At 37.5% G+C, this 15,199-nt stretch overlaps 1 protein-coding gene across 2 annotated transcripts in view; it reads left to right on the top strand.

The window, feature by feature from the left end:
• The window catches only part of SUSD1 (sushi domain containing 1), a 44,668-nt gene that overhangs the window by 14,968 nt on the left and 14,501 nt on the right, over positions 1-15,199 (top strand). Inside the window, exons 8-11 of one of the 2 annotated variants that reach the window (XM_082075489.1) lie at positions 4,951-5,045; positions 6,671-6,860; positions 7,848-7,942; positions 9,055-9,241. In XM_082075489.1, coding sequence (XP_081931615.1) covers positions 4,951-5,045; positions 6,671-6,860; positions 7,848-7,942; positions 9,055-9,241 — 567 coding nt within the window. The remainder of the gene's footprint in view (positions 1-4,950; positions 5,046-6,670; positions 6,861-7,847; positions 7,943-9,054; positions 9,242-15,199) is intronic. The other variant, XM_082075490.1, reaches the window with a different exon arrangement.

A 15,199-nucleotide genomic window follows, 5' to 3' on the forward strand; every position in this document is an offset into this window, starting at 1 on the left:
TCCAAAATTCTGGCAGTGGGAAAGGGAAAACTGACCTCTGTGTGCCTTTAATGCTGGGTCTGACAGCACAGCAATCTTACCAGTCAGTTGTGAGAGGCTTCCAAACTAGTGTTAGGCAGTGTCAGTGGTGTCAGCACATTGCAAGCTTCGTGTACATGGTGTACAGAGGAGATGACAACCCAGTCCCAATGTATTGTGAATCTGGAACTCAAGCAGGGAAAAATAATCCTTCTTCACACCAGTGCATGTTCCATCTGATTCTTAGCTTGGAGCTTCTGTGTCCTAACTTTTCATGTGCATCCTCTTTTTCATGTTACCTCTTACTAAATGCAGTGTGAATTGCATTTAATCCAACAGCTTATTCCAATCAGCATCGTTCACGAAAGGTTAATTTTCTGTTTCAGAATGCTTCATTTTTCTGGGTTGTGACTCCCCATCCACAAGTAGGGTTTAGCTGCATACCTTGACACTTTGTTGAGATAATAACATGAAACTTGGTTATTGTGGTAGTGAGGAATACCTTCAAAGCATCAAGAAAATAAGGTGTTAGTAGGTTTTGAGCCTTTTCCCAGAAAATTCATGTTTTATGCCAGCACTGAAAATTGGAATGGATGAAGAGGTCAGAGGATACTTGCTTCAGAGATTTGAGGGTTTAGAAGGAAGTCTGGTTTGATTAATAGGTCCGGAGAAGGCATAGCAGATTGTTCACACTGTGCACCTTAAAACATTGCAGAGGAAGAAAATAATTCTTTCTTAATGCGAAAGAAAACAACTTGAAAAAATTCAAAAGCAAAATCTGGATCCAGTCTGGAATAAACAGAGCAGGATCATCCTTCAGGTGTAATTTAACTGTAGATTTGCAAGGAAGATAATTTCCCTGCAACTGAGAGTGTCTATCTAATTAGTCTCTCTTTATTCAGAGTTGTTTTCCCTTTGATTTCACTTTCCATTCTTCCCCTATGCTTTGTCCATATTTCCAATGACTTATTTCCCCTCTAGCTGGAATCCTCTGAGATGTCAGTTTTTACATCCTCACTTGTACAATACTAGGTGATACAGAAAGACAGCTGGAATGTTTCTATGGTGGCAGCACTGTCCTAATTTTTATTCACATCCATGTGTAAATAATTAATGTCAACCATGATGATCTTGATAGAAAAGGTGTCACTCATGTGTGGGCATTGATTCAAAACCTGTGGTTCTGTAGGAATAAGAACCCCATCAAACAGTTAAGATAATTGTAGTAATAAATGACAAGGATCTTATGTGCCTTAGTTTTTGTAAAGGCCTAATTTGGTACATTAAATCCAGACATCTGGTAATTTATTTAACTGCCTGGAAAAACACAGGTGGAGCCTGTGTTAAGGGGGTTGCTACTTAAACTGAAGTGATGCAACACAGTGACAGCTAAACAAATGTGTAGGGTTTTGCAGGCTATTTAGGTGTTTGTTTGTTTTGAAAACAAATTAATAGTCAGTTTGTGATAGCAAATACCCGTCTCGAAACCTCTTTCAGCTGCTGAGTAGATCATGTGCATTTCTGATCTTGGCCCATCTAATCCTGTCTAGTCTGACACCCTTTATTGATAGATCTTTCCTTTGTAAGTATGCTCACAATTGCATCTCATGTTTTTGTCCGTCTGGTTCAATACATGAATTACTCTGCTCCTAATTGTCTCCTAGTAACACTGCTAGACCAAAGGAAGTAGTAAATCATTAGCTTTCTGTCTGCTCCTTCCTGCATGACTGTCTCTGCCTGCAGTTTTGCTGCTTCCTTGTGGATATTCTATGTGTAAAATTTCAGGCTGAAGGTGAAAACCTGCTGAAATTTTGCAATGCTAGTTGAACTGGAAGCAAGTATGTTACTTAAAATGTGAAAACCTGTGCTACTCTCCATATATATATATACATATATATATATGTATATATATAAAAATATATATTTTTAATATATATATTTATATATCTAAATAAATTCCATATATACTTCAGAAAGCTATTGTGCATGAGGACTTTGCCTGTATGCTATGGAGCAGGTACCTTGAAACAGTTTGAGCAGAAGTTCTCTTTGAAATGTTGTTTGCTGTCATATAATTTCTGTATCTGAACGTATGTGTGGTGCATGTTAGTAGCAGATGGCATTTGCTGCATCATTCACAGTTTACACAGAATTGAGCAGGCAAAACATACCAAAAATAGGTAATGTGGGGATTTTTCTTTCCCCTAAATTGCATGTATATGTGGGGATTGGTGGGAAGAGGTCAGCAAGTGGATGTGCAGATGTGAGTGCTCTCTAAGCGACTTGCAGAAGAAGAAGTGTCAGATTGGAGCTTGTTCTATCTGCTTTCTGGTAAATACTGTTTTTTCATGCAAGTTCAAAAGTACTTCACTGATAAGACATGTCTCAAGTTGAGGTCAGTGGTAGTCAAGTGCTCTTTCAGCTGAGGAGGAGTGGACTGTATAGGTGGAAAAAGTCATGTGGCTTTAATAACTGTTTAAACATAGAGCTGTTGGTGTGTTTTTTCTTGAATCAGCAAATAATAACAATGAGTGCTGGGACCTGAACTCACGGAGACTGATAAGTGAAGGAATAAGGCTGCACAGCCAAGGGCTAAGGCAGAAGAGCATGGCAATACAGGCATTTATGCACTGCCAGTAATTACTGTAAAGATTTTCCCACACACTCAAGCACCGAGAGTGGCCCTCCTTTCTAGCAGAGCTTTTGCAAGTGGAGTAAAGAAGACTGAGACCTTCACTTGTTTTCCTTCTTAGAATTAATTTCTTTGGCTTTTATAGCATTATTTCTCCCCCTCCGGTGCTCACTGGCACTGTTGAATTACTTTGTTGCTTGCTTTTTGTGGTTTCGCATTTCTGTTCTGTTTACCAGCACCTGTTTTTCCTGGCTAACAGCCAGATGCTATTTGCATCTCTCTACCCTCTCCCAGATTTGCCTTTCAGTATTTGACTTCTCCAGGATCTTTTTCCACCTGTCTGCTCTGGTCTCCAGGCATTTACACGTTGGTCATTTCTAGGACCCTTCCCTTAGGACAGGAGGGAGATTGTGAGGGTGATGTGGAGGTCAGCGGAGCAGCAGTGGCATCCAGTGGCCTTCTTGGTTAATCACAAATTGAAATTTCTAGTGCTGAAGTATGATGAAGTCAAGGGTCTTCACTTCTCCCACCTCATTTGTGAGTCAATGAAAGCTGTTGATCAAAATCAGATATGTTGAAGATCTGGCTGATGCTGTCTGCCAAGACATTGCACTGAGGCCAAGTGTGTATAGTGCATTTGACACCGGGAATTCCCAAGCTCTGGAAGTCACTGGCACCATTGGATTTTACAAGAGAACTAATCTGGCAGGGAACCTGTTTCTCTCGATGTGTGAGAATAGTTTTTACAGAGATACCTTTGTGCTGTTATTGGATACTGTGTTTATGCTACAGGGATTAATGTTAAACCAAGCACTTACTGTACGTTATCCAAACAGAGCTGGGATCAGTAAGAGGGAGGAAAATCAGACCCCTCAGGAAGCCCAGGACTTTGCTGTGGTGTCCGATTTGTGCATGTTACAGCTTTTCAGCCTCTCACTCCTGCTCATTTAGAGTGGAAACTTGTAAGAAAAAGTCTGCCAGCTATTCTGTGGATGTATGGTAACTGCATGGTGGCCTTGCCCTTCTTGAAGTTCAGAAAGCAAGACAGAAAAATTGATGTTAGAGAAAAAAATGCTGCTAGGTTTGCCTTCTTCCCTCCAAGGAGGCCACTGTATAAGATTTCTTTCCTTGGCTGAATATGTGGCATAATAACTTTCTTGTTGTTTGCTGCTTTATTTTGCTTTATTTTTTTTTACTGAGTATTTTATGAACTTACAAATCAAGTACCTAATTTGCTTGTTGAGCAATCTTAGCAATGATTTTTTTCCTTTCTTGTTACTCATTTTAATTCAGATCTTGTGGATTTGCAAACATTTTCTCTCTGGCCGTGCGCTAATGAGTTGTTTTTGCCATCAGGCCTTTTAATAGAAGTGTATCTGATTTGAAGAATACAACAACTGAAGATACTCTTTTGCTCTGTGTTGGTACAGAAGTCAATACTCTGGAGTTTTTAGACATTGTTGTGAAACAAATAATGAATACAATTAATCACAGAGCCATTTGTAAGGACATTTGTTTTAGAGGACATGCAGATTAATGCCTTTTTCTTCTTCTGTTCCGTGGAAGAGGAAGCTTTCAGTATCATTTCCATATTTAATGGCAGTTTGGAATAGAGGATTTAAAATCAGTTGGGAGTCAAACCGCTCTAGTGAGTGAGGCATATATTTGTTGAATATGTGGAGATGGAGATACTAGGAAAGTTTTATGATAGTTTTACTAATCAGAAGAAAGGAAAAAGAAAATATAGTGCTTCAAAATACAGAATCAGGTACAATTTGGTTCTAAATAAGTGCCTACATGTAGGAAGTGTAGAGACTATCAATGTACTTGTATATCTCAGTGACAGTGTCATGTTCATGTGCTGCAATGGGGCCTCTGTGGAATGGTTAATGATGTTTACATATGGAAGAAGAGCTTTTTGAGATAAACTGAAAAGTCATTAGAATTAAAAGAATTTAAATTGTTCTACGTTAAAACGCAAGCCTAGCAAAGTATTTTGTTTTCATTAATCACAGCAGTGTATGTAATGCTGGCTGTGTTTTTATGGACTTCACAGTCATTAGCTCAGAACACGCTTCTTCAGTTGGCCTTTTATTTTAATTTCAGGACCCAACACAGTTAAGGGAAAACTTACTAAATTCTGCCTACCTTGTTTTATTTTTTCCTGTTTGAAACAACAACAACAAAAACCAACACCAAAACAGAGAAAGAGGAAGAAATAGGCAAGTGCTCCAAACATATTAAGATTTGCATGAGAAATAGTAACTATTTTCATTCTATTATTACATTTTTGCTCACAGAGGAGGAATTATTCAGTAATTTGTCCATATTCAATGAAACATGTGTGAAGTGGCAAAGGAAAACTGGAAGACTGGGAGTTCAGGAAACATACACAGTAAGTGGAACTGTATTTGGGGCTGGGACTAGCTTTATCCTGGTTAATTTGGGTAAGTGAGCAGTGGAGATTTGCTTTGTGGGTTTTATTTTTATGGTAATTTGTCTCCCTCTTGTCAGTGAACTGCCTAGAAGCCTGAAGGTCTCTGGGTTAGAAAAGAAACAAATTCAAGTCCTATAGTTGAGTGAAAAACTTAAAAGCTATTGGGTTCCCATTCCAGTAAACACTGGAACATCAACTAATCATCTGCTTGAAACTATAAGAAGAATTTCAGCACAAGTTTATGTTTTAGTGAAGGTTTGTGGTAGAGCTAAGGTCACATTGACATAGAAAACATTGCAAAACTTGGGCTTTGTCCCTATCTGTGATACAAACATTTCAAGTAAACAGTGTATCGTTTGCAGATACTGGATGTAACTTGTTTTAGAAATACAAGGTATGTTGAAATACCATGCCTTGCTCAAGACATTTAACCATCTTGTATTTGAACATTTCAGAACTGTTTTTCATAGCAGTTGAAAGCCACCTTGGTAACTACTTTTTCATCTTTTTTTTTTTTTTCTCCCCCCTCTATAAACATAAGAGTCAAGATATAAATTCTCAGCAATGAATAGTTCAGTCAGTGTTACTGAAAGCCAAAACAATATGATAAGCATTTGCATGTTTGGAGAATGACAGCACCCAAGAAAGGTCATTTTTTAATTGTGTACAAATAGGGAAAAAATAAAATTTTTTTTTTTTTTTAGGATCTCCAAGATGGATAGTTTAATGTGGAAAATATGTTTCAAGGTTGTGTGATAATTTGGGAAAACAACCTGTTTTTCTTCTCCTTTGTTATAAACAAATGTATTTTTAGTGTGACTGCTTTTATTGAACACTACTGAGATAGAAAAAACAAGTTCCCAGTTAGCCAAACAGTTCAAAACAAGTGCTTTTCATGTACCCAGTCATAACTGGCAAGCTATGGATCTCTGGTATAATGTGCTCTGTGCATGTGTTTTTGCCTGAATTCAGCTATCTGCAGGACACTTAAGAATAATGAAAACGTAGGATAATGTAGGTACAGAGTGCATGCAGTAAAGTTCAGAACACAGTCTGGACTGTCTTGAGCTCAACTGGATGAGTTTTGTCTGTCCATCCCATACAAACGACAGGTTTCTGTTTCACTGCAACAGCACGATCTTAGGGAAGCTTGTCTTTTACTTTTGTTTGGCGTTCAGTCTTATGACTGCTTCTGCAAGGGAGGGAAGAAAAGCTAGAAAAACAAGAACAGAAAGTAGCAAGCAATGTAGTTTCCATCTGTGTGCTGTAAACAAGAAAGAATATTTACTTACACCTTACTATTTGTGTTGGAGTTGTTTGTGGGGTCCACATTATAGATTCCTTCTGTTCATTGTTGAAATATATGAAAAAATGTTAATTTTAACAGCCAGAATAAATTAAAGATCTAATTTATTAAACCATCCTGTTGCACCAAAAAGATCAGTCACAAGCCTATTTTCTTGATTGAGATTATATTCTAAAAAAGATGTAATCCTAGGTTTCTAAGGCTTAATTGAACTAGTATTCTGAATTTTGGAGAGCCACAACCAATTGCACCATAATTTTTCTTAATCCTTTAATAGTTTCACATACTGAGCCAAAGATGGGATGACAAGATGTTCTCTGAAGACGTGATATTTAACATCACTACAAGTGAAGATAATCCAGAGGTGTGTTTAGATCTCAGCTCTGGCATTAACTACATGGTGAATATTACTACCATCTCTTCCACAAACATCACTGTTTCAGTTACAGTAGCAGTTCAAACAAAGGGTAGGTTGTGTTTTGTATTCTGTATGCTTATAGAATAACTTACTGTGCTGCATAGTTCACCGTTTTGAGTCTAGCACTCAGAATAACAGAGTGTCTCCTGGACTGTGTCATTCTTTATGCTGACTACACACATGTAGCCACCATCAGCACCCTCTGTTTCTGAAAGATGTTTTACTTTCTGCTCCCTGTGGCCATTGAGTGTATAAGCAAACAGAGCAGTGGCAGTAAGTGCCCTTCAGAAAGATTTGTCAAACTTGCTTCTTCAGGATTTGTCTCCTGGCTGAGGCAGGATTGGTGCAGTGGCATTCCTGACTACATGCTGGAATTTCAGTCTGTGGTAGTGTTACTTATGAAAACTGGTTCTCTGCCTGTGGGAGAATTCCCTGTTGCTGAGCTGTGCAGTACTAATCTTAAGTGATGTGAGCATTATAGATAATGTTCCTATGTTTAGCAGTGATGAGCAATATTCTGACAATTAATAGTTGTGGAAAAGGCATGTTCCAGCAGCAGGCTTCTGTAGTAATTTGGTCATGGAAACTTTTAAGCTTGCTTTCTGACATACTAATTCCAATGAGACAGACCTTGAGAAGCAGTTGCCCTTGCAATCCACAAATATGCATTTTTCTCATGTGCTCTTTCCTAAAGGGCATCAGTTGTGACAAGCAGTTGTCTGATAATTTTATTTCTGTCAGAAGCTCTGAAGCCCTGGATCTTTCTGTCATTGTAACCTCCCTAGGTCTGGACAAATAAATCCTGTCTTGATTTCCTGAATAGCGTGCTTACATTTTTCCAAAATACATTTTCTCTGAAAAATGTTCATGCTTTATTAACTGTTTGTGTTCATTCAGAAATAAATAAGATTCTACCTCCTTCTCAGAAGAGAATAAAAACAAAACCATTTTTAAAATTTTCAGTTATTCTAGTTCAATTAAGTTGAAGAAGGTGAAGTTTTGTAATAAGTTTCTCCCTTTTTTATTGTCTCTACAGTAAAGGAAGCTTTCAATAACGTATTAATTTTTAATGATACCTGCTTGAAATGGCGGAGAAATGTCAGGGGAACTGGTGTGGAAGACAGATACTCAGTAAGTGACAATCTGTATTTCGAATCCAGAAAACAATTTATATCAGTCACCTGTGTGAAAAAAAAACCACGTAATTTTTCAAACATGCACTGCTAGCAGTGTTCCTCATTATAATAATGTCTGTCATAAAAACCCAGGGTGTAAGCTTGCATAGCAACCTTCAGGAAAGAAAGACACGACTATGATCTTTTGTACAAGTCTCCTGTTTCTTGCTTGTTTTTTTCCCCGGTTGTTCTCTGTTTTGTGTTCCCTATACTTTCAACTCTGTCATGTTCAGGCTTCAGCCAACTCTGTTCCAATTCTATGGAATCAGCCCACTCCACCTTGTGATGTGCCTTCAATCTTCCCTCCTCCCAGCAGGGCATTCTTGCATGAACTGTCTCTGCCAGGACTTGTGACCACCTGCTGTTGTCTCGTATCTCCATGTGCTAAGAGGTGCTCCAAGACTATCTATAGGCATAGGATCTATTTAAAGGAAAATTAGCACATTATTAAAATACAGCAAGCATTTTAGTTTTCATTAACAGAGGCCTTAAGTTAATGACTTCGTTATAATTTGGGACATCAACAACAAAACAAACATGCATAAAATCCAACTGCAACAAACAAAAGAACCCCATAGGTCTGTAAATTTGTCTGGAAACATGTCTGTCTGTGGCAGATCCTGGAGGGTACTTTGCATTTTGACATAGGTCAGAATGACTAGATTTTTATTTGATCCTGAGGGTCAAACTGGAGAGGTGTTCATGTGAGCTTACTTGTTTAACTCATCATGGCATACTACAATGAAAGTGCACTATTACTGGAAGCCTATATGTTAGCAGGAAATCAAGACTTGAAGGAAATTATAGTACTAATAGTACTAATAATGAAGAGGATAGACTAGGAGGAGAAGTGAAAGAATAGGACAATGTCAGAACTGATCAAGAGGGTCTGCCATTCCTGTCAAATTTTGGAAGCGTTTGAATTTGAGTAATTGTCAGTGCCAACATTTCTGGCACTCTGTGTGCAGTGATGGTTTCTTCTGCTGTTTCTTCTAATTTAGAGCATGAAATGACTGAATGAAAGTGGTAATATTAAAACATTTCCATGCCATGATTGTTTCATTACAGTTTCATGTGCAAGGCCAACGTTGGTATCAGAAGGAGTTCTCTCATGAAATGACCTTCAACCTTACCACACACAAGCAGGCTCCAGAAGTTTGTTTTGATTTGCAGCCAGGCACCAATTACTCTATTAATATTTCCATGGTAGCACTGAATTTTTCACTGCTCGTTTCCATGACAACACAAATCACAGGTAGGTCCTGCAGTTTATTTGCTGTATTTACAAAAGCACCTGTTGGGAGCAAGAAGCTGAAGTGAAACAACACTGTTGATCTCACTGCTGTGCACTGGGTTGTCAAAGTTTCTCTTTCCATGCTCAAAATTTTTCATTGTTTTTCGTTTTCAAAGATTTCATAGAATTGACAGGTCAGCAGTAGAAGAGGGAGAGAAATGGGTGTGTGATGTTTTGAAGTGTCATTTTGGTGCAGGAGGGAAAAAATAATTTGATGGGTTAGACATGAGATTTGTATCTAGGCAAGCTGGGGTAAATTCCCTGCCCTGCTAGAAGCTGAGTCACTTTTTCAGTTCGAGTTCTCTCCACTGTGAAGTGGAGATACAGCACAACTGCACTTTGTATGAGTATTTGTGACAACAAATATCAGTAAAGTCTGCAAGGACACAAAGCACAGAGGCCTCTGCAAATACTTCAGGCAGACACCTTCATGTCTAATTGGTAGAGTGCAAAATATAAAAGGCATTTGAGCAAATAAGGTTCCGTAGGGAGAGTCTTGGCTTCACTGTTTAGCAAGATATTTGTATCGCACTAAAACGCTATGATTAAAAAAAAAAGATCTGTCATTTTTTAGCCCGTTTTTTGTTCAAAGCAGTCTTGCACCATCCCTGTACTGTCAGACTTTCTGTATTAGGTTATTAGTGTTATGCTGTGAAGCGCAGTGTTTGGTGCTGGTATCACTCTTCCCATTGGGGACACAAATCGGAATAGGTAAGAAACGTGAAAGCTGAGTGTCTGTAATGTTCAGCCACTAGATGGAACTGGTTCTCTTCTAACAGCTTATGAAGAACTGGGGATTTCTGGTGGTTTTTGAAACTGATAGTATTACAGTATTTTTAACAGTAAATCTAGGGGTTTTAAGCTTCACAAAGGCAAAACATATATTGTTTCCTAATTACTTGGATTTATGTTAAATGACAGCAACCATTTCATAATTCCTTTTCAGGAGTTTGCTGGCTTTCACTTGAAAGTAGCAGCCATGAGTACATGTAGCTTTGTGAAAACTAATAAGCTGTCTCAGAATTTGGTTGACTGAAGTAATTTTTTAGTACATACCCAGAGTAAAGTAAAAAAGTAAAAAAGTAAAAAAGTAAAAAAGTAAAAAAAAAGTAAAAAAACTCTTTACTCTGTCATCCTGTGGTATTTCCTAAAGTCTGCAGGATTGTGTCAGGTCACTTACTCAGCTGAGCTCTAGAGAACACTTTGCAGCAGGTGCTGTGTGAAGTGGTATTTGTGCCTTGGCAGCTGGCGTGTTTCCCTCTCCGCTGAGTTAGTGCTTAACAAATACCCCAGAAAAGGTCTTCGTGTAAAAGTTAGGTCATTTCCATTTTGAAAGAAGATCCTGTGACACAAGCCATTTTATATCTGGTAGTTCCTCTTTTCAATGACAAATAAAAGGTATGTGTTGCTCTGTCATTAGGAATCTTGAACTAAAATCTGCTATGCAAACACTCCATATTGTGTTGTGGTTTCTTTGTTTGTTTTTTAATGGAAGCCAAAAAAAATCTAGGTCTTTTTGCAGTTGAAATCGAGTGAAAATTAAAAAGCCAAGAGTGATCATGCTCCAAAGCTCACTAAATAATTATAATCTAAATAAGATATTATTTTTGTTGCAATTTCAGCTTATCCAAGATGAAAAAGATACAGTTGAAGTAATTCTTCTGACAGTGTCTCTTTGACTTCTGTGCCTTATGTTTCAGGAATTGCATTATCTGTACAAGCAATTTAATTTTATAAAAAACTGTTTATAATTTTAGAGTGGATGTATAATTTGCTTCTTCATTTGTCCAGTTATTTTGTGATCATGTATGTTGTTAAACCAGATAGTTATGGTGTGGTGGTTGAAATTATCTCTGTTTTATCTGCCAGCTTAAGTCTGAAAAGTGTTTTCTGGCTCTGATTGTTTTCTAGCTACATAGTACTATAGAAATGTGAGATACAGCTTAAGCCCAGAGGCTTCAAGGAATCTGAGACTTACGAAAGTGTTTTACTGTTACTGTACTGGAGGTGGCCTCATTTGTTGCCTAAGGTTTCATATTGCACCCTTTAACAAATGCATAGTCGGTTGGTCTGTTTGCCCAGTTATGGGCAAATTTGGATGTTGTATCTCCTTGACTGGCACATGCCTCCTGCATTTTGAGTTAGGGAAGCCTTAACAGTCAAGTTTCAAGTACGGTGAAGAGAGACATGTCCCAGATGGTTGGATGACTACTGCATAACAGACTTAATTTCCTGACAACAGATAGTCATCCGTGTAAATTCTTAAAGACTGTTTCAGAATACAATAAACATGTAAATCCTAGAGATAAGGCTGGGTCTTTTTTCAAAGAGGAAGATTTGTAAATGCATGTTAAGAAAGCTACTTCTATATTCTGAGTATCTATACCTCTCCTGAATGAGGATATATTATATCCATAGTATTTCTAAAGAAAAAAAACCTAAAACTTAGGATTTAGAAGCCTGCTTTTCTCCCTGGCAAGTAGCATCCTTTAAAAATAGTTATGTGATGAGCACAAACTTGATTTTGCCCGTCATCTTGTGGATGGTAAATACAGTCTAGCACATGCTTCGTGGATCATTGAAATTCTGCTCCTTTCACACTTCCAGTAACAGGCATATTGCAAGGTCTTTTGTGTCTTCTTAGCTTACTTCAGACATGCTCTCAGCACATGTCTACTTGAGATAGGAAGTTGAGTCAATTATGAAAAATGATTAGGCAATGATTGTATTACAGTAGTAAAAAGATGGTAGCAACATTGTCTTTTAAGCAAGAAGGGCGTTCATATCAGTTTATAAGAAAGGAGTCTCTTGTGGATATACTTTCTCATTCATTCTTTCTGTCCCACACATGGGTCTGTATCTTTCCGTTTTTGAAGATCATTTATTAAGGCATGCTTAGACAAGGCATGGTTAATTTCATTATTTGTTTTCACATACAAATTCAAGAAGGCTGAATTTTCTAACCATTTACAAGTGTTTGCAAAACAGAATAATAAAGAGCTAATGCTTTTGTTTTTGCTTCTAATGTCATAAATAAGAGTAATTTCTTCAGTTGAGCTGCATAAAAATACTGTTGGTATTTGAATCTCTTTGCAAGTTTTGCTTTGGCATAGATTCTGTATGATGGATGCAACAAAATGGTGGTCTTTGGGAACTTCATGAATGCCTACTTATTTACAGTGTCTGCCTATATGAATGCCTACTTATTTACAGTGTCTGCCTATCATTTTTTAGTTTGGAGCAGAACATTGTGACCTAAGACATCGTAAGACAGAATTTTTTCTTGACACTAGAAACAGGTATTTTGTGACTGAACTACTGGATTACATTTCCTCTTGTAAAATAATTCATATTGGATTCAATTATGATTTCTGTTTACTCTTCCTACTCTCAATTATTAGCTTAGAAGCAAGGTGTATTTTGAGTTGGTTCTATGCTTACTGTTTCCACATGCTGCCATTTCTACATACCTGTACACACAATTTCCAGTGGGTTTGGGTAGCTTTGACCTCGAGCCTGTGTACGTCAAACAGTTGTAATAGTTCCCATGTTTCTCAGCAGCTGTTCTTTTTGGTTTATTTCAGGGTTTCCCTGCAGGCCACATACTCTTGAATATGTATCGTCTCTCTCTTTGTATGAACACATAAGTCAGAAAGTAGACTCATAAACAGGGAGTCTAGAAAGTTACTTGAATTAGAAGAATGAGTTCCATCACATAATGACTATAATCTTCTAGAGCTCTGTACTTTTGTCTCAGTATGTGAAAATGTATGACATTACAGATCCGTTTGTGATATCTAATTTGTTTGCCCACCCACGGATATAGACACACACACGAAAGACACATTGTACTTCTCTGTTGTATGATGGAAAAGGTTTACATTCATTCTTTCATAAAGGGATCTGAGAAAAAGAGCAAAAGACTAAACCTACTTCCTAGTGAAGAAATGAAAGACGGTTGGAGATGTGGTGCTCTGACAGCGCATCGCGTACCTGCAGAGAGACAGTCCATTACAGCGTGCAGCTTCAGATGTGCAGCACAAATGTTGCAAAGAAGGGAGTTTCTGATTTGTCTAATGGGAAAAGAGGAGTGATTTTAAACCTGAGCGTGATATATATATTTTTTTAATGTAGGTAGGAAATTAGCTGAGAATCCTGTAAACACTTTCATACACATGTTAATGCATGCACTTTTAATTTTCATGTAGACACTACTCAAATGCATGATATTTAATTTTATATGAACTCCACCTCTCTGTTATTTTTCTGGCCTCCTTAATGTACAGAATTTTTTCATAAATATTTGTGAAGCCATGATCATTCTGATCACATCTATCGATCTGTTTACAAAACGCTTGATATAGGTGGTACAGTTTATACTTTATGGCCAATGCTGTACATGCTGAACAAAATTATTTGCTTATTCAGTCTTTTCTGCCTGTGTGAACTGGGAGTTCTTTCATATTGCTTCAGGTAGTCCTTTAAGTAGTTATAGTGATGTATGTGCATCAGCCTTTTTGTTGTTCTCAACATGTTAGCGTAATTAGCATTAAGTAAAATAGATGAAATGCAAATGAGAAAAAAAACAATGCAAGTATAGGCTAAAATGGGGAGGAAGATAGATTGTAAGCTCTTTTTGCTATGAATTTATACATGAAAATATCACACGTACACTCTGCTAGTATTTCCATTTTTAAGATACAATCTTTAAAGATTTAAATAATTATTTTCTGTAGATGTGTTCTTGGTTTATTTAACCTACTTCCTTCTCTCCCTTCTTTAAGTAATGTCTTTCTCCGAGTTAAAAATTTATTCTTGGTTTTTGTTAAAGCAATTAATCGGTAATATGTAAACCTAATTACTCTTCAGACAGTAATAAAAATGGTTAAAAAAGCTTTTTGATTGCATCAGTACCTCTACCTTAAAAAAAAATACAGCAATGTTTATGACTTCCTTGTTTTAAAATGCAGTAAAAAAATTTTTGGACATAAAGCTCTCAAGTAACCATTGTTTGCAGGAAATGAATATCACACAAATCGCATTATTTCGGGAAAGGTTTATATCAGTTAGAACTTGGCCTTAAGAGAAATCTTTCATTTGACTTCCCTGAACTTGAGAAGAGTTACCGTCTGGTTTTGGACTCTGAGGTTCAATTCCATTATTCTATTTCTAAAGCTTTATGATTAGCACAAAATGGTGAAGGGATGCTGTAGAGAGGGCTATGCTGGCACCAAGATAAATTTTTTTCAGTAAGGCAGAAATCATTCAGTTTAACAGGTTTTAGTGCATATCCATATGTAGGGTGGGACAGAAATGGATTTGTGCATTCATTTTTGACCCGTCTGTGTATAGGAAACTTGGAACCTTTTTTGCCAGCATTATATGTGCAAAGGTAAGTAGCACAGTGTTGTCCCAGAGTTACAGCTTCAGAGCTTTACAAAGGATGAGATGACAGGAAAGTCTTTAAATATTCCTGTTATCACTACTGGAGAATGTCATAAAAGGGTCATGTTCCTTGAATTGCAACAGTGTGCCTCTGTGGTCCTTGGTTATTGGCAAAAACCAGGGCTTTAAAACAAGAAGTAAACAGCATATTTCCAGGATTAAAGAAATAAATGTAGCTGTTCCATTGCGAAATGCTTTCATGATAAGTAATAGTAAAGTGCTTCCAATGTGACAGCTTTTTCTGAAGCGCGTGATTACAGTATAACACTGAGCGAGCGTTTGCTCCCATGTTGAGGCATGTGCTGTTTGCAATCGTAGGCACCTCCTAGCTGGTGTTTCTTCCCTGCAGCCTGACCTCGAGTTCAGAGGGAGACTGAGTGCATGGATTCTTAGTGCAGAAAATGAGCCTCAGTATGAAATGTCCAAGTATTAGTAACATAGCACTGCTATGACAGTGGAGTGCTTCGAGTGGGA

The sequence above is a fragment of the Streptopelia decaocto genome, assembly GCF_964273445.1.
Source record: "Streptopelia decaocto genome assembly, chromosome: Z".
In the NCBI taxonomy this organism is placed as follows: Eukaryota; Metazoa; Chordata; class Aves; order Columbiformes; family Columbidae; genus Streptopelia; species Streptopelia decaocto.